Source organism: Oncorhynchus keta, chromosome 24 (assembly GCF_023373465.1).
Source record: "Oncorhynchus keta strain PuntledgeMale-10-30-2019 chromosome 24, Oket_V2, whole genome shotgun sequence".
Lineage (NCBI taxonomy): Eukaryota > Metazoa > Chordata > Actinopteri > Salmoniformes > Salmonidae > Oncorhynchus > Oncorhynchus keta.
Genome location: NC_068444.1, coordinates 24748861 through 24775911, shown reverse-complemented (window position 1 = coordinate 24775911; position 27051 = coordinate 24748861). Strand labels below are relative to the sequence as shown.

The following is a 27051-nucleotide window of genomic DNA, read 5'->3' as shown; positions in this document are numbered from 1 at the left end:
GAAATTCTACATTTATAATGCTTGTCTTTCATAATTTGATCAGATATACTTGGATGTGTAGTGTTGATTGATTATTAAATGATTATTAAACTGTTATGACATGAGTATTATTGTAACATGATGCTGCCATAGGCCTACTATTTAAGTGATAGCATATCAATCTTCATATTCTATTGTCAGAATATACTATGTAAGACAATTAAACGAATGTGTAGCCTAATGTCTACACTGCAATGAATGCAAAATGTGGAAGAGAACCAGATTATGCATAGTGTAGCCTATATCCGATTTTAATCTGCACAGAACTAGAGAATGTGTGTCTGAAAATGTATTGCAAATCGCAGGTTTGAACATTCTAATGTCTTATACTTACAGCATATATATTTACTGGCTCGGTTTTCACGGAAGCAAAACACAACAGATGGTGTTTCGTGTGCAGTAATCCTCGGCTGGCTACGTTTTAACCCTGCCCATAGTTTAGATGCATTTAAAAGTCAATTTCCATCTGGACAGGTGTTTGAAAGAAACTTAAATATTTTTGTCTTGCTCATTAACCTTCTGAATTTCACACATACACAATCCATGTCTCATTTGTCCCAAGGCTGAAAAATCCTTATTTAACCTGCCCCCCCACCTTCATCTACACTGATTGAAGTTGATTTAACAGAAGACATCAATAAGGGATTATAGCGTTCACCTAGATTCACCTGGTCAGTCTGTCATGGAATGAGCAAGTATTCCTAATGTTTTGTACATTCAGATGGTAAATGTGAATGTTGGTTAGAATACAATAATCTGTGTGTTAAAATGTATGTCAGAAGAATGCTCCAACCCTGCTCTAACAAGGTCCTGGTGAGCAGCTACTATTACCCTAGACTCAGTGTGCAAGGTGGTTATTTGCCCATGCAATACATTCTATACAAGGCTTCTTCAGGCTGTCCATGGAATATGAGATTGGTATCAAATGTCAAATCTGTGTTGTTGCGAAGTTTAAAGTAGACGTGAAGGAGCAAGCATGGCACATTCCAGCGAAGTCATGCCCGACAGTCCCCTTTCACTCTCGCCATGCCAAATCAAGAGTCGAATCTCTTGTAGTAGACTTGACGCAAATAAGGATGCACTATAGCAGTAGCCTATTATAATTCTGCATTTGTGTAAAATGATGGCAATGTTTGAATGCTTTGATAATTCCTTTGCATTTACTATAGCGTATTATCTCTAACATTATCCTACAGTACCATACCATATTCAGCATGGAAATCCTCAACATACCATGCATTCGAGTGACCACGACTATTGGACTGAAGGCCTATTGGTTTATTGTGTGATGATCATGTTATGTGCTTTACAACATAGGCCTACATATTGCGGCATTATGATTATAAAACAGACATATATGAAAATACCAAATAATGAACTTTAATAACTTAGTATTTATGTACATTTACATTCACATGTTGAATAATAACATGTCATGTCTCGTTCTTGTTGATGCTGGTTCACATTTGCAGATTTTCTTTCCAGATAACACACGGTTACAAAAACAGTCCAGTGACAACATTGTGTTGTTCTTCTTGGGGATCCAGAGCAAACAGACGCAGGAGATGATACATTTAGAAGCACTTGCGGTGGACAATGCTGGGGCCTGCCTCGTCGTATTCCTGCTTGGTGATCCACATAGCCTGGAAAGTGGACAGGGAAGCCAGGATGGAGCCACCGATCCAGACGGAGTATTTACGCTCAGGTGGGGCAATGATCTATAGAGAAAGAAGTATGAGTAAAAACCATGACATATTTTTATTAAGGTTTTATTGTTAACAAATAAATGTTTATTGGAAGGTATAAATAGTGCGAATAGTGTTATTGGGTTGTCATATATGTCATACCTTGATCTTCATGGTGCTGGGAGCCAGGGCGGTGATCTCCTTTTGCATACGGTCAGCAATACCAGGGTACATGGTGGTACCACCGGACAGGACATTGTTGGCATACAGGTCCTTACGGATGTCAATGTCACACTTCATGATGCTGTTGTAGGCGGTCTCGTGAATACCTGCAGACTCCATACCTGTTCGGATTATAACGTATTAGAAACAGCATGTCTCTATTTTGACCAATATAATAGGCGTATAAATTATCATTACTCGTTATATGATTATTACATACCAATGAATGAAGGCTGGAAGAGGGTCTCTGGGCAACGGAAACGCTCGTTACCGATGGTGATGACCTGACCATCGGGAAGCTCATAGCTCTTCTCCAGAGAGGAGGAGGAGGCGGCGGTGGCCATCTCGTTCTCAAAGTCCAGAGCCACATAGCACAGCTTCTCCTTGATGTCACGCACGATCTCACGCTCGGCTGTAATGAATAACTATTTTGCTCAGAACATGGAACAAATCATTGCAATTACGCACGTCTTGTGCGTTTTAGCGCATTTTTACAGATTATGCATGGTATTTTCATGGTGAGTCAAACAAGGCAAACGAAATCTCACCGGTTGTGACGAAAGAGTAGCCACGCTCAGTGAGGATTTTCATGAGATAGTCAGTCAGATCGCGACCAGCCAAATCCAGACGCATGATGGCGTGGGGAAGAGCATAACCCTCATAGATGGGTACGTTGTGGGTCACACCATCACCGGAGTCCAGCACAATACCTTTAACACAAACAAAAACGTAAATATTCAGTTGACATAACTCATAGTATAGACACATGGTAGGCCACACGTAGTTGTTTTAGGTTAATTGTTTATGGGTAAACGCTGCATTCCTTACCAGTGGTACGACCGGAGGCGTACAGAGACAGCACAGCCTGGATCGCAACATACATGGCGGGGACGTTGAATGTCTCAAACATGATCTGAGTCATCTTTTCACGGTTAGCCTTGGGGTTCAGGGGGGCCTCAGTGAGCAGAGTGGGATGCTCCTCAGGGGCCACACGCAGCTCGTTGTAGAAGGTGTGGTGCCAGATCTTCTCCATATCATCCCAGTTAGTGATGATACCGTGCTCGATGGGGTACTTAAGAGTAAGGATACCTCTCTTGCTCTGAGCTTCATCTCCTACGTAGGAGTCCTTCTGACCCATACCGACCATGACACCCTGGAGGAAAGACGAGACTCATTGGCCTATATGGTGGCATAGCCTAATCCCAGTCAAAACATGACGTGGGAACGCATAGATAGATAATGGATAATAAAGGATTTACGGGGCAAATTGCGTAATATGGGCCTGTTGCAGGCTGTCTTCGGAGTGCAGATCATACCTGGTGACGAGGGCGACCAACGATGGAGGGGAAGACAGCCCTGGGGGCGTCATCACCGGCGAACCCAGCCTTCACAAGGCCGGAGCCGTTGTCGCACACCAGAGCTGTAGTCTCGTCGTCGTCACACATCTTGAGTTCTTAATAATACACATACACAAATAACTGTCATATTTCTCCAGAGTGCACGCACACATACCGGAGCTGTGAAACACATTAGAACAACCTCACTCACGATGCACACCTAAACGTTGTCTAACACTAGATATTGTACAAGCCACGGATGACAGTTGAACACACAAGCCTGGTTGAGTGAGAAAATCATTGCATTTACTCAAAAGGTTGTTGCAAGTTAATTCGCTACTATGTCGAAATTATATTGAATTGAGTTTAGGCACAAATCATTGGTTAGATTTACGCATTGATATTGTCACCTGTTGAATACCCTACTGGTTATATTATGCATGTTACACACTCATTTGTTGTATGAGTAAAATTATCTATCCAATTAAAATGCATTGTTTCTGAACTCCATGAAACCACTCTAATTTCTTTCAATAACACAATGTCAAGGGGCTGTTAAATCGTTAGGTAGCCAAGCCCAGGCAACTTGGCCAGTTGTTTGTTTAAATTAAGTCTACAAACAAGGCCAAGGGTTTATCAAGTCATTTTACAGAAAGGAACATTTGTATTTTATCTCTCTTCTACTCTTCCGCAATTTGTTTACTTTCTGTAGCCTATACAATACATCCATGCGTAATTGGCATGCGCAATTCCTTCAGGCGAAGAGACTGTAACATCACTATCTATGTATTTTATCATATTAATTGGCTCCGCAGATGTAAAATAAAAAGAAGGGTACATCCTTTGATATCAGTCCATGAATAGTAGATCCAGTCTTTGAGGTTTGGGTTGATTCCATTTTTCTTACCTTTGGTGGTGTCTGTCTCAGATTAAGCTCAGAAGGCGGAAAGCAACTGCTGCTGGATCGAGCTATAGTGGCACTTCAAACCTTATATACTCACCGCGTTCGGCCTATTTTCCTTACCCACCACTGAGAATGTCTACGTGTTCCATTGGACATTTTTCCAGCGTCATCCATATTAGGTTCTTCGGTGTGACGGGGGAAATTTCGCAGGCAGGCTAAAGGGCTCCCCGGTTTAAAAGTGAGCAGGGCTCTCCATGTATGGGACTGTGGTCCTGATTCGAAGCCACGGCGCCAGGGCCGTATATGGAGAGTCTATGATTTGTAAGACACCCTCGTGGCACAGCAAACTACAACTGCATACAGGATCCCGGTTGGAAAGCCCTTATCGAGGAGCGCAACTGTATAGCCATATAGGAACGACAACAAGAAGGAAAGAAGGTAGTTTAAATTATTGTTCTGTCATACTACTGCAGGTTGATTACAAACATAGTAATGTTCATTTGAGCTTGGATTTGCAGTTGCACAACCGTGTTAACAATGGATTGGTCTGTATTTTTTTGCCATTGTGCTCTGTAATCGTTGCTGCTTGGGGTTTTAGGGTTTACTCGGTTTAGAGCTCTAGAACCCCGTGCATACCTACTGTGGGGTAGCTGTAGGTTATCCAAACAATAACAGATGCCGCATTGATTCAGGCATAGCATAGGCTACGTTTAAATACAACTATTTGCATGGTGCTAATTATGCATGCAAAGTAAAACATTTTGAAATGTTTATTTTGTGACGAGACCCAATAAAGATTGCATTATTATTATTATTAGCCTACATCATTATGCATCCATAGACTGACCTCTTTTCTATCATCTTATGGCCAGCATCCGACAGGTTCTCTGAAACAGCTGATAACAGCTAGCCTTATAGGCTATTTATTGTTGGTATTGTCACAGGCTATATTTAAAATTAGTTTTTTTTAAACATACAAGTTCCAGTTGGTCAAATACATTGAGAATGTGACTTTTTACTTCTCATATACTTTAGACGTTTCAACACATAGTGGCCAGGTCATATGCTCACAGCAACACCCAAGTCAAATCATTTGTTGACAGAGACAACAGGAGCCCGGGGTTAACTCAGTGTTGGCATGAGGACCATGTCTCAAACGTTCAGATGTGTATCCTGAACATATGACATAATATGCTATCCAAGAACCTCATATACAAACTTCTAATGCTGTGTTCAAATAAAATGAAAAGCTGCAGAGCATTTTTTTCCCATTGAAATTCGGTGTAAATCACAGTTATTCCATGAACTCAAAATACAGTACATAAAGCATTTTTTTTAGTAGGTCTACATTTGAGGCTTGCTTGGTTTGACAGGGTCTGTTGCCCAGCTGCTGCCACTCCACTGTCTGCCCCAGCAGGTGATGTCTGTGGGGTACGTGTCAGTTTGGTAGGAGGGGAGGAAGCAAGAGGGACAACTGCCACTATGAACCCTACACTCTCAGAACCCTTTTTGGTTCTATATATATGTTTTTTCTATACTTTGTTTAATATATTATGGCACACTTAAAGGTGCTATCTATATAGAACCCCAATTAACCCTTTTCTTGAAAAGCCTAGAACCTTTAGGGGTGACGTATATGAAGCAAGTAATAGAAACCTTTTTGAACCTTTTTTCGAAGAGTGTAATAGGACAAGAATAGACTAAGGCTGGGATTCAATCCGATCGCCTCATGAGCTCAACTGTCGTACCCCATCAGAACCCAAAATATAAGCGTGGTTTACTCCAATGGTTGAAAACAATGTAACTATAAACAAACAGCCTCAAAACATGGTTAAAACTATACTTTTGATATCATGGATGGTCAGTCCTTGCATCCATTGCTCTTTCTATGAATTTGAGTGTTTACATTTCTCCAAGCCCATCCCTCAGCGTTTTACAAAAACAGAGGCGGGTTGCCCACTTTGTTATTGTTTCAATTAAGGATTCTAGCTTTAATGAGGTTCAGAGGCCTCTTCTAGACACATGCATTCCTCTGTTTTCATGACAGATAGGCTACATGCCATCACTGGCGTAATGTAGTTTCTCTGGACCCCCACAAGGTCAGAGTTCACTCTCCTCTCCCACCACCTTCCCTAAAATAAAACAAAATCTGTCAGCCAGAAAGCCACTCACCAAGTTTAGACTACTGATTTGTGTCCATGGTGCTGAAATTGTGGTATGTCTATACAGCTGCCTATCAAATCGATGATAGCCTTTCTGTGGTGGCTAGGGAATGTAGCCTATGGCTTTGCTTTAGCTAATGGGTAAATGTTGTCTAACAAAAAATGCAATTGTCCTGTATAGCCTACCTGAACCTGCATGACCTGAGCACTGTGCCCAGGTTAATGAGGTCATATTGTTGACAAACAATACCTAAAAAAAAGTAAATTAATCCTTTCAACTGAATAATAATTCATAATAGATCAACAATGTATTTCTCTACATATACATACATTTCATATCAATATTCATATAATCCATGTTTTTCTCATAATAGTAGAAACAAGTGTCATTAATCACCCATGGACTGGTTCATAATTACAGTGCATTCGGAAAGTACTCAGACCCCTTCAGCTTTTCCACATTTTGTTATGTTACAGCCATATTCTAAAATTGATAAAACAATACAAATCTGCCTCAATCTACACACAATACCCCATAATGACAAAGTGAAAACAGGTTTTAGACATTTTTGCACATAAAAATAAATAACATATTTACATAAATATTCAGACTCTTTGCTATGAGACTCGAATTTGAGCTCAGGTACATTCTGTTTACATTGATCATCCTTGAGATGTTTCTAAAACTTGATTGGAGCCCACCTGTGGTAAATTAAATTGATTGGCCATGGTTTATATAAGGTCTACTATCTAAGGTCCCACAGTTGACAGTGCAAGTCAGAGCAAAAACCAAGCCATGAGGTCGAAGTAATTGTCCAGCGCTCAGAGACAGGTGTCGAGGCACAGATCTGGGAAAGGATACCAAAAAATGCCTGCAACATTGAAGGTCCCCAAGAAGACAATGGTCTCCATCATTCTTAAATGGAAGAAGTTTGGAACCACCAAGACTATTCCTAGAGCTGGCCACCCGTCCAAACTGAGCAATCAAGGGAGAAGGGCCTTGGTCAGGGAAGTGACCAAGAACCCGATGGTCACTCTGACAGAGCTCCAGAGTTCCTCTGTGGAGATGGGAGAAACACACAGCCAAGACAACGCAGGAGTGGCTTTGGGACAAGTCTTTGAATGTCCTTGAGTTGCCCGGACTTGAACCCGACCGAACATCTCTGGAGAGACCTGAAAATGGCTGTGCAGCAGCACTCCCCATCCAACCTGACAGAGCTTGAGATAATCTGCAGAGAATAATGTGAGAAACTCCCCAAATACAGGTGTGCCAAGCTTGTAGAGTCATACCGAAGAAGACTCAGGGCTGTAATCACTACCAAAGGTGCTTCGACAAAGTATTGAGTAAAGGGTCTGAATAGTTATGTGAATGTATTGTCATTTGCAAAAATGTCTAAAAACCGGTTTTTGCTTTGTCATTAAGGGAAAATTGATGAGGGAATAGATTTTTTAAAATACATTTTTGAATAAGGCTGTAACATAACAAAATGTGCAAAAGGTCAAGGGGTCTGAATACTTTCCGAATGCACTTTATGCATCATATGCACGTGACCAATAGGGCCTGACCTATAGCATATCATAATCACATCAATAAGTTGGTTATAGCAAACTCCGAAAACCATAACAGATTTGAAAGTATAATGGTGCAGAGGATGTGACAAATTAACTCCAAATAGGGAATGTTTACTGGTTTCTCATGGGGCAAAGGGGAAGTCCAATGTGTGGAAGACATTTTACTTAGTTGTGGAAGATTACAATATAATTTTTTTTCTGACCTTTTGGAACTGTGTAAACAACACTTAATAAATTATAACTGTACCAGAGAGTCTAATCTAACTTTTAAAAATTGAAAGCCTTTATTCCCGCAAAGACTAAAAACAGTCGCATGGATTTGTGAATGCAATTGCTGACATGTTGCAGTAGATGTATTGTTTAGGCTAATTATTCGAGGCTCCCTTTCTTATTTAATTTTAAAACAACAATTTCAAAGCATGAATGACTTGTATACTGTGTGATGACATGCACAAATGAATTATTGATTTATTGACACTGTAGCCTTTAGGCTATATTGAAATATAGGCCTAAATTACAGTATTAAGACAGCTGAACAGGATGCACTCTTAGGCCTACAGCTCGATGGTGGTAAAACAAGGCTACTATGCTAAGCCTATGAATGATAATGACATGACTTATTATTATACTGATGATCATAATCATAATTGTAATAATAACAATAAGAAGGATATCAAGAAAAAAATGAGTGTATAGGAGCAAGAGCTGAGTGGGCAGCTTATTATGTGTGATAAACAGGTGCTTTTAGATTGCAGTATTATTATATTTCTGACTGTTTGGAACAGTGTAAATAACAATAAATAAATTATAAGTAATACCAGAGAGCCTTTATTACAGCATAGCAAAGATTCAAAACAGCCGAAATTGGTAAATTGCTTTATCCAACATGTTGCAGTTGCGAGAGGCATAGAGCCAGTGGTGGCCCCTCATTCATGTTTTGAGCCCCACATTTTTAACAAAAAATAATAATAATATATGTATTTTTTTGGGGGGCTTGCCTGTTTTGCATTAATACGTGTCACATATCAGTTTGCAAACAATTAAAAAATATATATATATCATTCAGTTATTAATAAAGATGAATACACACATGGTCTCTTTTTTGTTTTCTTGAGTAAGGCAGCTCCAAAATGCAGGTGTTTCAGCCTAGCTCAGTGCTTTTTGTGGCGGTGGGGCAAGCGAGCAGAAAATAGGATCATTGCGCCTTGATTGGCTCATTGTTCTGTCACTCATGGGGATAGTATGTCATCGCCAAGTTTACGTCCTTAGTAAGGGTAAACATCGAACATTTCAGCCCTTTGGGTCCTACCATAGAGTTATATTACAAGTGCCCTTCCAAGAAGGCTCAAGGCTGTTTGCCAGCCTGCCAGCTTAGTGGAGTCTGCCACAAGCACAGTCAGTGTAGTCAGCTCAGCTATCACCACTGAGACCGTGTCTGTGCCTCGATCTAGGTTGGGCAAGACTAAACATGGCAGTGTTCGCCTTAGCAATCTCACTAGGATAAAGACCTCCTCCCTTCCTGCCATTATTGAAAGAGATCGTGATACCTCACATCTCAAAATAGGGCTGCTTAATGTTAGATCCCTTACTTTAAAGGCAGTTATAGTCAATGAACTAATCACTGATCATAATCTTGATGTGATTGGCCTGACTGATACATGGCTTAAGCCTGATGAATTTACTGTGTTAAATGAGGCCTCACCTCCTGGCTACACTAGTGACCATATCCCCCATGCATCCCGCAAAGGCGGAGGTGTTGCTAACATTAATGATAGCAAATTTCAATTTACAAAAAAAATATGATGTTTTCGGCTTTTGAGCTTCTAGTCATGAAATATATGCAGCCTACTCAATCACTTTTTATAGCTACTGTTTCCAGGCCTCCTGGGCCATATACAGCGTTCCTCATTGAGTTCCCTGAATTCCTATCGGACCTTGTAGTCATAGCAGATAATATTCAAATTTTTGGTGACTTTAATATTCACATGGAAAAGTCCACAGACCCACTCCAAAAGGCTTTCGGAGCCATCATCGACTCAGTGGGTTTTGTCCAACATGTCTCTGGACCCACTCACTGTCACAGTCATACTCTGGACCTAGTTTTGTCCCATGGAATAAATGTTGTGGATCTTAATGTTTTTCCTCATAATCCTGGACTATCGGACCACCATTTTATTACGTTTGCAATTGCAACAAATAATCTGCTCAGACCCCAACCAAGGAGCATCAAAAGTCGTGCTATAAATTCAAAGACAACGCAGAGATTCCTTGATGCCCTTCCAGACTCCCTCTGCCTACCCAAGGACGTCACAGGACAAATATCAGTTAACCACCTAACTGAGGAACTCAATTTAATCTTGCGCAATACCCTAGATGCAGTTGCACCCCTAAAAACTAAAAACATTTCTCATAAAACACTAGCTCCCTGGTATACAGAAAATACCTGAGCTCTGAAGCAAGCTTCCAGAATATTGGAACGGAAATGGCGCCACACCAAACTGGAAGTCTTCCGACTAGCTTGGAAAGACAGTACCGTGCGGTATCGACGAGCCCTCACTGCTGCTCGATCATCCTATTTTTCCAACTTAATTGAGGAAAATAAGAACAATCCCAAATTTATTTTTGATACTGTCGCAAAGCTAACTAAAAAGCAGCATTCCCCAAGTGAGGATGGCTTTCACTTCAGAAGTAATACATTCATGAACTTCTTTGAGGAAAAGATCATGATTATTAGAAAGCAAATTACGGACTCCTCTTTAAGTCTGCGTATTCCTTCAAAGCTCAGTTGTCCTGAGTCTGCACAACTCTGCCAGGACATAGGATCAAGAGAGACACTCAAGTGTTTTAGTACTATATCTCTTGACACAATGATGAAAATAATCATGGCCTCTAAACCTTCAAGCTGCATGCTGGACCCTATTCCAACTAAACTACTGAGAGCTGATTCCTGTGCTTGGCCCTCCTATGTTGAACATAATAAACAGCTTTCTATCCACCGGATGTGTACCAAACTCACTAAAAGTGGCAGTAATAAAGCCTCTCTTGAAAAAAACAAACCTTGACCTAGAAAATATAAAAAACTATCGGCCTATATCGAACCTTCCATTCCTCTCAAACATTTTAGAAAAGCTGTTGCGCAGCAACTCACTGCCTTCCTGAAGGCAAACAATGTATACGAAATGCTTCAGTCTGGTTTTAGACCCCATCATAGCACTGAGACTGCACTTGTGAAGGTGGTAAATTACATTTTAATGGCATCAGACCGAGTCTCTGCATCTTTCCTCGTGCTCCTAGACCTTAGTGCTGCTTTTGATACCATCGATCACCACATTCTTTTGGAGAGATTGGAAACCCAAATTGGTCTACACGGACAAGCTCTGGCCTGGTTTAGATCTTATCTGTCAGAAAGATATCAGTTTGTCTCTGTGAATGGTTTGTCCTCTGAGAAATCAACTGTAAATTCCAGACTTTCCTCAAGGTTCCGTTTTCGGACCACTATTGTTTTCACTATATACACTGCTCAAAAAAATAAAGGGAACACTTAAACAACACAATGTAACTCCAAGTCAATCACACTTCTGTGAAATCAAACTGTCCACTTTGGAAGCAACACTGATTGACAATACATTTCACATGCTGTTGTGCAAATGGGATGGACAACAGGTGGAAATTATAGGCAATTAGCAAGACACCCCCAATAAAGGAGTGGTTCTGCAGGTGGTGACCACAGACCACTTCTCAGTTCCTATGCTTCCTGGCTGATGTTTTGGTCACTTTTGAATGCTGGCAGTGCTTTCACTCGAGTGGTAGCATGAGACGGAGTCTACAACCCACACAAGTGGCTCAGGTAGTGCAGCTCATCCAGGATGGCACATCAATGCGAGCTGTGGCAAGAAGGTTTGCTGTGTCTGTCAGCGTAGTGTCCAGAGCATGGAGGCGCTACCAGGAGACAGGCCAGTACATCACGAGACGTGGAGGAGGCCGTAGGAGGGCAACAATCCAGCAGAAGGACCGCTACCTCCGCCTTTGTGCAAGGAGGAGCAGGAGGAGCACTGCCAGAGCCTTGCAAAATGACCTCCAGCAGGCCACAAATGTGCATGTGTCTGCTCAAACAGTCAGAAACTGACTCCACGAGGGTGGTATGAGGGCCCGACGTCCACAGGTGGGGGTTGTGCTTACAGCCCAACACCGTGCATGACGTTTGGCATTTGCCAGAGAACACCAAGATTGGTAAATTTGCCACTGGCACCCTGTGCTCTTCACAGATGAAAGCAGGTTCACACTGAGCACATGTGACAGACGTGATAGAGTCTGGAGACGCCGTGGAGAAGGTTCTGCTGCCTGCAACATCCTCCAGCATGACCGGTTTGGCGGTGGGTCAGTCATGGTGTGGGGTGGCATTTCTTTGGGGGGCCGCACAGCCCTGCATGTGCTCGCCAGAGGTAGCCTGACTGCCATAAGGTACCGAGATGAGATCCTCAGACCCCTTGTGAGACCATATGCTGGTGCGGTTGGCCCTGGGTTCCTCCCAATGTAAGACAATGTTAGACCTCATGTGGCTGTGTGTCAGCAGTTCCTGCAAGAGGAAGGCATTGATGCTATGGACTGGCCCGCCCGTTCCCCAGACCTGAATCCAATTGAGCACATCTGGGACATCATGTCTCGCTCCATCCACCAACGCCACGTTGCACCACAGACTGTCCAGGAGTTGGCGGATGCTTTAGTCCAGGTCTGGGAGGAGATCCCTCAGGAGTCCATCCGCCACCTCATCAGGAGCATGCCCAGGCATTGTAGGGAGGTCATACAGACACGTGGAGGCCACACACACTACTGAGCCTCATTTTGACTTGTTTTAAGGACATTACATCAAAGTTGGATCAGCCTGTAGTGTGGTTTTCCACTTTAATTTTGAGTGTGACTCCAAATCCAGACCTCCATAGGTTGATAAATTTGATTTCCATTGATCATTTTTGTGTCAGCACATTCAACTATGTAAAGGAAAAAGTATTTAATAAGAATATTTCATTCATTCAGATCTAGGATGTGTTATTTTAGTGTTCCCTTCATTTTTTTGAGCAGTGTACTTTACCTCTTGGGGATGTCATTTGAAAACATAATGTTAACTTTCACTGCTATGCGGATGACACACAGCTGTACATTTCAATGAAACATGGTGAAGCCCCAAAATTGCCCTCGCTAGAATCCTGTGTTTCAGACATAAGGAAGTGAATGGCTGCAAAATGTCTACTTTTAAACTCGGACAAAACAGAGATGCTTGTTCTAGGTCCCAAGAAACAATGAGATATTCTGTTGAATCTGACAATTAAGCTTAATGGTTGTACAGACGTCTCAAATAAAACTGAAGGACCGTGGCGTTACTCTGGACCCTCTGGACTCTCTTTTGACGAACATATCAAGACTGTTTCAAGGACAGCTTTTTTCCATCTACGTAACATTGCAAAAATCAGAAACTTTCTGTCCAAAAATGATGCAGAAACATGAATCCATGCTTTTGTTACTTCTAGGTTAGATTACTGCAATGCTCTACTTTCCGGCTACCCAGATAAAGCACTAAATAAACTTCAGTTAGTGCTAAATACGGCTGACTAGACGAATCCTGACTAGAACCAAAACATTTTATCATATTACTCCAGTACTCCCTACACTGGCTTCCTGTTAAGGCAAGGGCTGATTTCAAGGTTTTACTGCTAACCTACAAAGCATTACATGGGCTTGCTCCTACTTATCTCTCTGATTTGGTCCTGCCGTACATACCTACACGTACGCTACGGTCACAAGACGCAGGCCTCCTAATTGTCCCTATAATTTCTAAGCAAACAGCTGGAGGCAGGGCTTTCTCCTAAAGAGATAATTTTTATGGAATGGTCTGCCTACCCATGTGAGAGACGCAGACTCGTTCTGAACCTTTAAGTCTTTACTGAAGAGTCATCTCTTCAGTGGGTCATATGATTGAGTGTAGTCTGGTCCAGGAGTGTGAAGGTGAACGGAAAGGCTCTGGAGCAACGAACCGCCCTTGCTGTCGCTGCCTGGTCGGTTCCCCTCTTTCCACTGGAATTCTCTGCCTCTAACCCTATTACAGGGGCTGAGTCACTGGCTTACTGGTGCTCTTTCATGCCGTCTCTTGGAGGGGTGCATCACTTGAGTGGGTTGAGTCACTGATGTGATCTTCCTGTCTGGGTTGGCGCCCCCCTTGGGTTGTGCCGTGGCGGAGATCTTGGTGGGCTATACTCGGCCTTGTCTCAGGATGGTAAGTTGGTGGTTGAAGATATCCCTCTAGTGGTGTGGGGGCTGTGCTTTGGCAACGTGGGTGGGGTTATATCCTTCCTGTTTGGCCCTGTCCGGGGTATCATCGGATGGGGCCACAGTGTCTCCTGACCCCTCCTGTCTCAGCCTCCAGTATTTATGCCGCAGTAGTTTATGTGTCGGGGGGCTAGGGTCAGTTTGTTATATCTGGTGTACTTCTCCTGTCTTACCTGGTGTCATGTGTGAATTTAAGTATGCTCTCTCTTTCTGTCTTTCTTTCTTTCTCTCTCTCGGAGGAGGACCTGAGCCCCAGGACCATGCCTCTGGACTACCTGGCATGATGACTCCTTGCTGTCCCCAGTCCACCTGGCCGTGCTGCTTCTCCAGTTTCAACTGTTCTGCCTGCGGCTATGGAATCCTGACCTGTTCACCGGATGTGCTACCTGTCCCAGACCTGCTGTTTTCAACTCTCTAGAGACAGCAGGAGTGGTAGAGATACTCTTAATCATCGGCTATGAAAAGCCAACTGACATTTACTCCTGAGGTGCTGACTTGCTGCACTCTCGACAACTACTGTGATTATTATTATTTGTCCTTGCTGGTCATTTATGAACATTTGAACATCTTGGCCATGTTCTGTTATAATCTCCACCCGGCACAGCCAGAAGAGGACTGGCCACCGCTCATAACCTGGTTCCTCTCTAGGTTTCTTCCTAGGTTTTGGCCTTTCTAGGGAGTTTTACCTAGCCACCGTGCTTCTACACCTGCATTGCTTGCTGTTTGGGGTTTTAGGCTGGGTTTCTGTACAGCACTTTGAGATATCAGCTGATGTACGAAGGGCTATATAAATACATTTGATTTAATTGGCCACAGATAAAATGACCTCAAATCACGTTATATGTACAGTAGCTTTGATTGGACTGATCATGTCAACATCTTACTTTCTTAGCTAGCAGTCATCATCATGAATCAAGTCGACAATCTACTGGCAAATCCTTTTTAATCCTTGTCATATGAATAGAAATTATAGCTAAAATGTATCGGTGCTCATCGGTCATTGGACATAAAGATTACACAACAAATTCAACAATGAGTCATTTGGAAGGAATCAGTGGCTAACTGCAAGCATTGCAAAGCAACCACTAATGTTAGCCTGCTATTCAATGGAGTGGCTGTGTTTTTTTCCCAGAGTTCCCACCACAAATCCAGAGAATGCCAGACTTTGATGCCAAAGTTTGATGCCAAAATTTGCCCACAAAGGCCCGCTGCACCACCTTCACAAGGTGAGTCCAAAAATATATTGTATGTTGCTGCATAATATGCAACGGAGATATGTATATTGTAGCTAAGAAGGTAATACGGTATTGTAAACACACCGTTCATGGCCTGGTGTGTGCTTGTTAGCAAACTTTTTTTGTACAGCTTTGACAGTGCTGCTGATTGTAGTGGGGGCGCTTGGCTTGCACGTGCAAATTCAGCACACACAACATTCTATAATAGAATTGTGTCATTTGATGTGTCAAATTAAAAGCTTATTTAACGTGTCAAATAGTGTTATATGACGTGTATGTTTTTTGACACGCAAAGACCCAAACGGCATTCAATGTGCTTCACCCTAACAATTCAATCTATTTTCACCTCTTCATTTTGCCTACTGTTCTAACTTGGGGGTGCACATGTAGCCTATAACCTGTTTTTCGAGAAATGTAATCATTGAATATTGGAAGAGCTTTCATTGTCTGTTTATATGCCCCCTTTATTTATCCTATGGTTCTGACTTGTTGTACAAGGAGAACACTGTAAGAACGGCCCATGTTCTGAATTCTGTCGCTGTACATTTCAAAAGTGCTCAACAAATAGTTATATTGACTACTTCTGTCGTCGCTCTCTCATTAATGTCTTAATCTAAATTATCTTATCCGCTTGTCATCCCCTTATGCCATAGCTTGTACATCTCAGTTGTCAGTAGAAAACACATTTGTTTAAGCAAGTCAGCAATATCAGCTACACTACCGGTCAAAAGTTTTAGAACACCTACTCATCCAAGGGTTTTTCTTTCTTTTTACTATTTTCTACATTGTAGAATAGTAGTGAAGACATCAAAACTATGAAATAACACATATGGAATCATGTAGTAACCAAAAAAAGTGTTAAACAAATCTAAATATATTTATTATTTGAGATTCTTCAAATAGCCACCCTTTGCCTTGATGACAGCTTTGCACACTCTTGGCATTTTCTCAACCAGCTACACCTGGAGTCTGATTCACCCCCAGCACTTGCTGTTCCAGTCACAAAAAGACCAGTTTGTGGACCTACTACAGAACGTGAGTGTGTTTATGTGATGATGCACAATTGTGGCCAGAGGCCCCGTCTGACAACCATCTTGTCATAAAGGGTCAAAACAGATCAGAGATTTTGTATTCCCTCAAAGTGGGGACCCAGTCCCTCTGACATTTAGTGACAACTATGAAAAATGTATGAAAAATTGCGAAGAAATGACACTGACATAGCTTCAAGTATATCTGATGCAGTTTTTTGTTTTTGTTGTCGCATTTTTGGAAAAAGAGACTCATTTGAGCAGTGATGGTTTTCATTCGTGGAAGAATACAGGACCATTTTGAAAGCACATGAGCATTGTACTGAGCATTTACATGGAGAGTTGGCGCCATCTTGCGGAAAGATTGAAAACAGGCACAACCATTAATGCAATCAACCAGACTGGCTGCAAGGTGAATCGCATCCTGACAAAGCCTGTGTGAAGAAGTGCTGCCTTGGTTGCTCTGGGTGTTGTCTACTTCAAAGGTACTAGAGGGCTGGGGTTCAAGTGCTTATTTCATCTCCTGAGTTGTTGTCACCTTTAACCTATCGGCTCTTATTTGCGTGTGTGTGTAGGTCGATGGATAACTCAGTTCAGTCAAAGTAGAGGGATGGAGGACTTCCTGCCAGATGGGGAGGCACTCACCCACATTGTCATGATGACACAGAACCATTCACCAGTGAAATTGGGCTGCACAGTAAATACAGCCTGTGAAGGTGGCCCACACACTGCCTTCCTTGAGTGCAGCTACTCCACAGACCTGCTGCCTCTGCTCGTTGCCCAGAGTGAGTACTCCTTCATCCTACCTTATCCTGTATTTATCTGTTTGCATCTGCCAATGTGTTTGCATCTGCCAGGTGGACCTGTTCCAAAACATCCTATAGACTACAGTTAAAACTCTTTCCATAATGTTTTGAGGATGGCAATTAAGGAGAATGAGAGGCTCAATTAAAGATGTTACAGAACTGCTGTATTTGAATTACCACTCCCTTCTGCCCTGTTCCCTGATGTTGCTATGCCAATCAAGTTGTTTTTAACCATCCCTGTAACTGTCGCTTCTGCGGAGAGATGGTTTTCTAAACTAAAACTCATAAAGAGCTACCTCAGAAAGAAGCATTAGGCCCTCGGCCTGATATGTGCTTTTGAACACCTCAGTATGCTCCACTGTGCACTGGCACCATCGTAGCCTTAACCACGGCATTTCTTCACCGAAATCCACTTACTTTCCATCAGTTCAATTAGGCCATTTCATTTTCAAGGCCTGAGCAGTGGCGATTTTAGCATGAAGATTTTGGTGGGGCAAACTCCCCCCAAATGTTTTGATGCAAGTTAGCAAAGCCACTACACAACACAACACTAAACAATACATTAATTGCACTATAACGGTGACAAATGGTGCCCACAAACTACATAAATCTGTCCCAACTGCAGAGCTTTCTTTTCAGCACCATGGAGTGAATCCTTACATCTGGCTATGAATGGAGCCTTGTCTGGCAGCGAAACAGTTAATCCAGCCTCATTTACTGCCATTTTAAAAAACATAGCTGATATGGCTGACTTGCTTAAACAAATGTGGATTCTACTGACATTTGAGATGTGTGTCAGTTGATAAGAGGCAATCGGTAATTTCGATGGATGTAGTCAATATAACTATTTGTTCAGCACTTTTGAAATTTACAGGTACAGAATTCATAACATGGACTGTTCTTACAGTAATCTCCCTGTACACAAGTCAGAACCGTAGGATAAATACTTTACTTGGCTTCTCGCGCTCTAGTGACTCCTTGTGGCAGGCCGGGTGCCGGCAGGCTGACTTCGGTTGTCAGCTGAACGGTGTTTCTTCTGACACTTTTGTGCAGCTGGCGTCTTGGGTAAGCAGGCGAGTGTTAAAGAGTGCGGTTTGGTGGGTCACGTTTCGGAGGATGCATGACTCAACCTTTGCTTCTCCCAAGCCCGTTGGGGAGTTGCAGCGATGAGACAAGATCGTAATTGAAATTGGGAGAAAAAAGGGGGAAAAGGGGTAAAATATATTTTTAAACAAGGTTGAATCATGGCATGAGTTCCCGACTTGGAATTCCGACTTGAATGACTGTTCAAAATGTATTTTCCCAGTCGGGGCTCATTTTTTCCCTGAGTTCCCAGTTGTCTTGAACTCACTGACGTCTGAGATTTCCCAGTTCCAAGTTTCCAGTTGTTTTGAATGCGGCAGAAGTCATGCTGGATTGACAGCATGGCCAATGAATTCAACCTTTTAATTCCCATGGTGTTGCATGTGAATGTTTATCCTTTTAAGCTTGGAAAAGAGACCCTTAAAGCCAGACTTGGACCACACACCCTCTCCACTGAATAGCAGGCTAGTGATTGCTTTGCAACACTTGCAGTTAGCCACTGATACCTTCCAAACCACTCATTGTTGAATTTTAAATTTCCAATGTCCATGTCCAATGGCTGATTAGCACCGATACGTTTTATCTATAATTTCTCTTCATATGACAAGGATTGAACAGGATTTGCCAGTAGATTGTTGACTTGATTCTTGAAGATGACTGCTTGTCTAGCTTGCTAGCTAAGATTTTGAAAGTATTATGTTGACATGATCAGTCCAATCAAAGCTACAGTAGATATGTGATTTGATGCCAAGAAATAAGTACTTATTGACATTAAAAAGCTTGATGACAGACTTTTTGAAGGGTTACTACCTTGCGGGGGCAGCGCAGGTGTCCAGTACGCAGCGCCAGTGCATGTCATGGGCTCTGAACTGATCTATTTGATCACTGAAAGAGGTGACAAAGGTGTATGTATAGAATGGATGAGGATGGTCCAGATTTGTCTCGAATGAACATTTAGAATTTCATTAATTTGATATATAACTTTTCTAAACACACACAGATTGGAGAGAAAAAAAACATTAGGTTAATGGTACCCTCTTTTGGTCATTTTGGTTACCCAGAAGTAAAATTATCTTGTAAAAGCTTGTCATTTACTATTTTTTTTCTTGCTGTTTCATCTGTCCACAAGAGATTAGGTTAGATGAAATATTTTCTGAGAAGATATATGACTGAGTCTGAGATAATATAAAAAAACATTTTAAAGTTAATGTAACTTTTCCTGCATAGTAAGGGTCTGTAGTAATGGGTTTATATTTGAAAAGGAAATCACAGAATATTATTAAAATCGTTTATTTTTCACAAAGGCCTAATAATTTAGCACACAAAATCATTAAAATATTATATTTGAATACATTATTACAACATGCTGATTTTACCAAGGAGCCTTCTGTAGAGAACATTTATATAGGACTTACACACAAACACATTGGTATGGCATTGGTTGAAGCTCAAAGTTATTTAAAATCTCCCTACCATTCTTGTTCTTGCCTTTCTATTGCACAAGGATGACTACTGAATCCAAGATTAAAATGTGAGGAGCAAAATGGCACAAAACAGAGCAGTGAATGTTTCTTTGCAGTACAATCCAGGCACAGTACATCCAGTGTCACAGGTAAGTGAGAAATCTATTCATCAGTGTCAGATAAGAAAATAAATGTTATTTGATACTGTGAGCGTATAATGCCACATTTTAAAGATCTACATATCCCATTAGTAGAAAGGATTTCGCTGAAATCTAAATCCAAATACTAAAAAGTCTGCAAGGTCTTTCAGTCATACATACTGTCAAGATTACATGGATTTGGTCAAATTCTACCTATTGAATGTTAGATTGTTCAGAAATGTACAATGTACAATTGGTACCAGTGGAACACCCAAAAGCATCTTTGAAGATTAATTTTGTGATTGTATTTCATGTAAATCAAATACCCAGCATACTATCCATCAATGAAATAATAGCCAGTGCTGAAATAGGTGATATAGCAGAACATTTGCATGGATATGCACATCATTTTCATACCTGATCAGTGGTGGTTTGTTTGCTTTATCAACTGCAATGTAAGATATTTGATTATCGTCCACATTTATGCCAATGTTGCTTGTATATCAGTGCTCTGTATGTTTTCCATTGTCTTTGAAATAGGCCTACATAATTGACAATGCTAGCTTCACGTTTTGGATAACTTCTAACAAATAAATGCACACTGTGGCTAGTTTATTAGGTACACCCATCTGGTACCGAGTCAGACACCCCTTTGCCTCCAGAACAGTCTGAATTCTTCAGGGCATGGAAACATTGCTCAATTGTTATCAATGGAATTAACATTCCCCACACCACCCCAATCATCCTCTACTGTTGACACCAGGCAGGATGGGCCATGGACTCACGCTACTTACGCCAAATCCTGACTCTGGCATGACGCAACAGGAATCAAGATTTGTCAGACCAGGCAATGTTTGTTTTTTTACTCCTCAATTGTCCAGTGTTGGTGATTGCGTGCCCACTGGAGCCGCTTCTTGTTTTTAGCTGATAGGAGTGGAACCTGGTGTGGTCGTCTGCTGCAATAGCCCATCCGTGACAAGGACGGATGAGTTGTGAGTTCCGAGATGTCGTTGTGCGCCATTAGTTGCCCGTTTGTGGTCCGCCTGTAAGCTTGCACTATTCTTGCCATTCTCAATCGACCTCTCATCAACAAGCTGTTTTCGCCCACAGGACTGCTGCTGATTGGATGTTTTTTTGTTTGTCTCACGTCTCGGTAAACCCTAGACATGGTTGTGCGTGAAAAGCCCAGGAGGCAGACCGTTTCTAAGATACTGGAACCTGCATGCCTGGCATCGATGATCAAACCATGCTCCAAGTCACTTAGGTTATTCGTTTCACCCATTCTAACCTTCAATCGAACAATAACTGAATGCCTCGATGACTGTCCTTCTGCTTTATATCGCAAGCCACATGACTCACTATCTGAAGGCACAACCCAATTTTGTGAAAAAATTTCAGTGTGTGACAAAACTAGGAAGCACAGTGTAGAGAATCATTGTACCATCTAAACCACTGTGAAATATATTTTTCAGAATCAAAGATATTTCCAGCTTTTTAAAGCTGGTGTACAGAACCGAAAGTAAAATACAAAACTTAACAGGAAGCATAGAAATAGCGCACATAGAACAGATGTACCCCTTCTTAAACTTGCTTTCAATGAGTGACTGATCTATAACATTTCTATGCAAATTTGGTCAGGTCACCCAAAAAGTGACATATTGCAGCTTGAAGAATGATACTCAATAAGTTGGGTGTCCTCAAGAAGAGAATCCAAACCTACTGGCTGTCTCAAAATGAACCCCCGTCAGCGCTACGAGATGGCTCTGCAATATTAAAATCATCCATGTTCCAGTTGATATTCAAATGTTCCCTTGCAAATAGCTTAAACTGATTCACACACACACCACTGACAGACTGAGGAGTGTAGCAGAGCGCAGGGTGATTAGCACGTCACCACACAGCTAAAGGCAGTTTCTCTACATTTAAGGCCCCTCCCCAGCTCTTTTCAACGCAACGCTTGCTTTTGCCCCTCTTGAAGAAAGGCTTGTTTCTCCATCAGCTTCCTGAAGAGGCCTTGGCGGTTGCCCAGGAGCTGTGCATGCTGCCCACACTCCACCACACGCCGCTGGTCCAGCACAGCCACGGCGTCAGCGTTCTGGATGGTGGAGAGGCGGTGGGCGATGATCAGCACTGTGCGCCCATCCATGAGCCGCTCTAGAGCCTCCTGGACCAGGAACTCATTCTCTGCATCCAGGGCACTGAGGAAGAGGGGGATGGAAAAGAGAGGGCAAAAGTGAGAGGTCCATGAGTTATAGCTCACATGTCATTGGGTTGTTTGACCCTGCTTCACCCAGCTGATTGACCTTGCTTAACTGTCCAAAACAGAGGAAGAGCGACTCATGTAAAATGTAATTAGACCATGCACAATGTCTTACCTTGTAGCCTCATCAAGTAGAAGTATCTTGGGGTTCTGAGAGAAGGGAGAGAATGCATACATTACAACATTTGCCCATTTGACTAAAACATAAAAATGTTGATGCACGTAATCAGGTGTAATTAAAAATACCTTAAGCAGAGCCCTTGCAATAGCAATTCTCTGTTTCTGACCACCTGTTGGTTAAAGCAAAATGAGTCATTACATTAAAGCTGTTAAAGAAGCGATGGTTGTAGTTATGAACAATAACTCTGTAGTCAGATCATTCCGGTTTGAGGAATGCCCAGTGAAGTCCAACACCATAACAATTAAAAAACATTTTTTTTTTAGGAACACCTATCAACTACGAAATCACATCACAAAATCAAAGAAAATTCCTGATACGCATGTATTTGTCTCACCTGAGAGAAGAACACCCTTCTCTCCCACCACAGTGTCAAAGCCTTTTGGGAAACCTCGGACAAACTCATAAGCGTTGGCAATCTGTGCAGCCCGGTGGATTTCCTGAACTGTGACCGTGCCAGAGTCGGGCGCTCCATAGGCAATGTTCTCAGCGATGGAACAGGAGAAGAGTACAGGCTCCTGCAGACCCACAGAGGGAGAATACCACAGGGTTAGACCACATGTCAAAGCACTGCTTAGCCACAACAATGGGAACATATTGCCTACTAATAATCATCATGTGACCAATTACCTGACTAACAGTTCCAATGTGACTCCTCAGCCAATAAGGATTCAAATCTCTCACATCATGCCCGTCGATAGTGATCACACCTATACAGCAAAAAAGGATCTCTATATCAGAAGACTGTTGACGAAATGGAAGACATACAGTGACATGAAGCTGCTGTAAGAGATGACCTCAACTGTAGTCCTCACCTGCAACTGGGTCGTAGAGCCTGAGCAGCAGGGAGACCAGAGTGGATTTGCCCGATCCGCTGGGCCCTACCACGGCCATGACGGAGCCAGCAGGCACAGAGAGACTCAGGTCCTGGAAGATAGGGGCGTCTTTGCGGGTTGGGTAGGCAAAGGAGACATTCTGGAACTCCAGTTGACCCTTAAGCTGCTCCGGCCTCAGTACAATACCCTCTTCAGAGAAATGAGGAGGAACATTGACATATACATTTACTTGCCAGTTTAGATGCAGAGGACTACTAGCCAAGTGTGATGTAATTAAGGTGTTTTGCACAATGCTTTCTCAGTGTGGTCTAGAATGGCAGGGCTTGATGCTGACCATTGAGGGGGAACTCGGGCTTCCTGTCCAGTAGCTCCCAAAGCCGTGCCCCTGCGCCAAAGCCCTTCATCAGTTCAGAGTAGAAGGAGCTCATACCTGTTCAACGAAACAGACATTTAAACAGCTGCTCAGACAGACTAGGGGATAGAGAGAATCCGTTTCTTATTAAAATGGAAATTCTAACAGTGTGATTTGTTCATTGATTAATGAGCAGGGGTTTTCCTCAGAATGCATAGGCAATGAGACAATTATATACGCCCTACCTGCAATGCTAATGCCCACCCAGAAGGCGTACATGAGGAAGGAAGAGAGCTCTCCCACAGTCATGTGTTCACTGGCCATCAATAGCCCTCCCTTATACAGCACTGACAGGATGATGATGTTGCCACTGAGTCCAGTCTAAAAGAGACTCATACAAAATCAGTTACAACCCAATGACCCCCGAAGAAACACACAGGTCATAAAAGCAGAAGCTACCACCACAGATCGCACAACTCTGTGGTTCCAGTCTTTCAAAAGGCCAAAAGGGCTTGACTACATTTCAACTGCCGTTGATTGAGAAAATGTTAACAACCACTCCATTTCTCTTTAAGGAACATTGGGCAACATTGAATTGTTGGATGCTCACCGCGCCAAAGAAGCCAGCCCTCAAAACGGCTTCCTGTTTGGCCAGGTGGAGAACATAGTTGGCCTTCTCCGTATACTTGGCCACCTCTGTCAGCTCCTTACCAAACGCCCGAACTGTCCTCATGTTGCTGATGCGTTCTTCTGCCAACTACAAGACAATACAGTATCAGTCTGATCAATTGGTTTCAATTAAACATTTTAAAAAATGATTAAAAGACCTGGTGTCTATGTACTCTGCTTGGAGAATAATCTAGTGCAACACTGCTTCAGTAATGACTAATGCTGTGCAGTTAGAACGGGTCTCGTCTTACCTGTGTGGCCTCAGCCAGAGAGTCCTGTGTACGTTTGGATATGGAGCGCAGGTATCTCCCATATATGACAGCTAGACCAGCCATAGGAGGCACAATCAGCAGAACAAAGGCTGCTAAACTTGGTGACACGTAAAACTGTTGGCAGAGAGCGAGAGGGAGATGCCAGGAAATGTGAGGAGGCAATTCAGCCCAAGTCTTTTAAGCCTGCTCGGTTACCTTTTTATAAAGGGATTTTGAACCTGTAAAGCCACTAATGACCGGAGAGGATGTGTTAACATATTTATCATGAATGTATTCAACTGTACTATATTTACTATGATAAATGAGTTATGGATATTTTGCTACAGGGTCATCCGTTTTAGAAATGACATCCTAGGAATATATACTAACCAAGGAGGAAACTCAAGGAATTAACTCGATAAATTCTAAATATACTTGTTGTAACATGAGAAGAACTTGGGTCAAACCAGATCCTATGTGGAGAGACCAGAACAATGACAAAGAAAAATGACAGTAACCAGAATAATGGTACCGCTAAGGAAAGCTGTACATGAAAGGATGAAAAATCACATCTTCCTAATGACAAACCAGTTTCACCTCTGAATACAACTTGCATTCCCATGTGACTCAAAATCTTAGAACTGATCCCTGTACAGAGTAGAATGGACTTTAACACCCTAAAAACACTTTACAAACAAATGTGGAGAGAGGGCTGTTTCTCACCATCATGCTGACCCCAGCTGTTGCCTGGGCGACAGCGCGGAGCCCGTCAGAAAGGTTGTCTGTGACGGAGCGGCCGATGAGTGCCGTGTCTGCAGATAGGCGGTTAATGAGTTCCCCGGTACGGGTCTTATCAAAGAAACCTACCTCCTGCCTCAGAATCGAGGAGAATAGGAATACACGTAGATTTCTCACAATCTGTTGACCTGCAAGAGTCACATATTTTTGAAATGTTCGATTAGTTCCTCTGTATGGCATCAAAGTCATGATAGTAATAACCCAAAAAAATCCAGAGATGGACATCTGTTTAATATGTACACCCACTCTGCATGCACTGAGAGCAAAAGGTGACGCTCACCTGAGATTTGCATGAGGTAGACACGGGCAGCATTAGCGGCACCCCCACAAAGGAATACCCCTGAAAGCATGATACACAGAGAGCGGAGGGAGGCACTGAAGTCCTCTGAAGAGCTGGTGTAGATGGTGTCAATGACTTGGCCCAGGAAGAAGGGCGCCGACATTGTGACAGCGCTGGAGACCATTAGGAAGCCCACAGCCGCTGAGGAGGATGGTATAGAAAACAAAATATAAGAATCAAAACAAGTAACATTACTGTATTATTGTTTAAAAAGGGACACTTTCATGACAACAAATAGGGCCCAAGTAAGGAATAAACTATGTCATTTAGTCAACCCTACACAGGCACAAGTTGGTGATAACATTATTTCAGTGCCACGTTGGTCATTTTCGAAGATATCCCTGTGGTGACCTTAAATTACATGGCCTACCTGACAGTCGCAAGCGCTCAGGGTGGGCAAGTTGTAAAATCCTTTTGACATCCTCAGTGGGTATCCGAGTTGGGGATTGTTTTGTTTCCGTTGACTGCAGATCTTTGCTGTCAACTTCTTGTTGTGTTGCTTGTTTTGAGTTTGTCGAAGAGCTGTAGTTGGCAAAGTGTACAGTTGCTGTCCATGAGTTCCTCAACAAATGGGGGGGTATGGTGAACTGTCTAAGTGGTACACAGAGCACAAGAGAGTTGCATCTCCTCGGGTGTGAAAGCGAAGAGCGTGCCACAGATTCGAACCTTTTCCCACTCACCTCTCGTTGTCCCCTGGACGTCTGGCATTCTAACCAAAATAGTTTATTTACACGGGAGTGAACCTCGCGCTTCAAAATATTCACGCCTGGACATTTTGACAATTGCAACAGCAACAGTCCCATTCTGCAAGACAGCTAGTGAGCGACTCAGACACATAAAAGCAAGAAAAACAAACTCAAGTGCGTTGGCTTGCCAGCTACCTACCAAATGACCAAAACATAGCAAGAAAGTGCGAACGAGCATGTTCCATTTCACATACGAGGAGGCCAGCGAATTCCAACATAAAAACACGGTTAGGTCAACGTCCTCCTTCGTGTCCAGGCAACACTAACGGCAAATGATAATGTCTATGACATCGTGGGTTCCTGGCGGTTATTCATCATTATCTGTTCGTGACAGCCACATTTAGGCGAAGTTGTCTTTATCGCGCTGGGAGCGCCCTGTCACAACAATATGTCTGTCGATAGGAGTGACATGTCGACACAATCTGCAGGCGACAAGGCAGCCTAACGGTAACCGACTGTCAGAAGTACACACTACTCTACGAACAGAAAAACCTCTCTGTTCAATAGAAAAGGTGACCCCCGGAAAATAACCTAGCTGCTTCTTGTTAAAGTCCCTGACGGAAATCAATGGCCGACGATATAAGAAAAACTTTGAAAGACATTGCTAAGCGACCTCGATTAATC

The 27051-nt window shown here is 42.5% G+C and overlaps 2 protein-coding genes and 1 long non-coding RNA gene across 6 annotated transcripts; 1 reads left to right on the top strand and 2 right to left on the bottom strand.

Annotated features, from left to right (window-relative positions):
- Positions 1 to 1397: 1397 nt before the first annotated feature.
- On the bottom strand, positions 1398 to 4338 carry LOC118402850 (actin, alpha skeletal muscle 2). Its single transcript, XM_035801182.2, has 7 exons — positions 4191 to 4338; positions 3263 to 3399; positions 2775 to 3099; positions 2495 to 2656; positions 2167 to 2358; positions 1887 to 2068; positions 1398 to 1757 (listed from the first exon to the last, which is right to left on the bottom strand). Exons 2-7 carry the CDS (start codon positions 3389 to 3391, stop codon positions 1614 to 1616), a joined length of 1134 nt encoding a protein of 377 aa, XP_035657075.1. The 5' UTR covers positions 3392 to 3399; positions 4191 to 4338; the 3' UTR covers positions 1398 to 1613.
- Positions 4339 to 4360: 22 nt separating this feature from the next.
- On the top strand, positions 4361 to 19679 carry LOC127911428 (uncharacterized). Of its 3 annotated transcripts, none has more exons than XR_008078465.1 (4): positions 4364 to 4625; positions 14482 to 16512; positions 16754 to 16990; positions 17081 to 19679. It is a non-coding gene; the product is annotated as an uncharacterized LOC127911428 (long non-coding RNA). The 3 variants fall into 3 exon arrangements; XR_008078466.1 differs by having other exon boundaries at positions 4373 to 4625; positions 14482 to 15468; positions 16434 to 16990; XR_008078464.1 differs by having other exon boundaries at positions 4361 to 4625; positions 14482 to 16990.
- abcb10 (ATP-binding cassette, sub-family B (MDR/TAP), member 10) lies at positions 19669 to 27013 on the bottom strand. Of its 2 annotated transcripts, XM_035801181.2 has the most exons (14): positions 26362 to 27012; positions 26052 to 26203; positions 25622 to 25822; positions 25267 to 25469; positions 24544 to 24678; positions 24234 to 24380; positions 23869 to 24004; positions 23606 to 23701; positions 23251 to 23460; positions 23066 to 23145; positions 22773 to 22953; positions 22504 to 22547; positions 22373 to 22407; positions 19669 to 22195 (listed from the first exon to the last, which is right to left on the bottom strand). In XM_035801181.2, exons 3-14 carry the CDS (start codon positions 25803 to 25805, stop codon positions 21943 to 21945), a joined length of 1704 nt encoding a protein of 567 aa, XP_035657074.1. In that variant the 5' UTR covers positions 25806 to 25822; positions 26052 to 26203; positions 26362 to 27012; the 3' UTR covers positions 19669 to 21942. The 2 variants fall into 2 exon arrangements, with proteins under 2 accessions (XP_035657074.1, XP_035657073.1); XM_035801180.2 differs by having other exon boundaries at positions 26052 to 27013.
- Between the last annotated feature and the right edge of the window lie 38 nt (positions 27014 to 27051).

Coding starts and splice junctions, on each gene's coding strand:
- LOC118402850 (XM_035801182.2), bottom strand. CDS start 3,391: ATGTGTGACGACGACGAGACTACAGCTCTGGTGTGCGACAACGGCTCC. Junction 2,657..2,774: donor CGCCTCCGGTCGTACCACTG/GTAAGGAATGCA, acceptor TTTGTGTTAAAG/GTATTGTGCTGGACTCCGGT. Junction 2,359..2,494: donor CTACTCTTTCGTCACAACCG/GTGAGATTTCGT, acceptor TATTCATTACAG/CCGAGCGTGAGATCGTGCGT.
- abcb10 (XM_035801180.2), bottom strand. CDS start 26,484: ATGGGACTGTTGCTGTTGCAATTGTCAAAATGTCCAGGCGTGAATATT. Junction 25,823..26,051: donor TGAGCGCTTGCGACTGTCAG/GTAGGCCATGTA, acceptor CATCCTCCTCAG/CGGCTGTGGGCTTCCTAATG. Junction 22,954..23,065: donor ACATTGGAACTGTTAGTCAG/GTAATTGGTCAC, acceptor GTGGGTCTGCAG/GAGCCTGTACTCTTCTCCTG.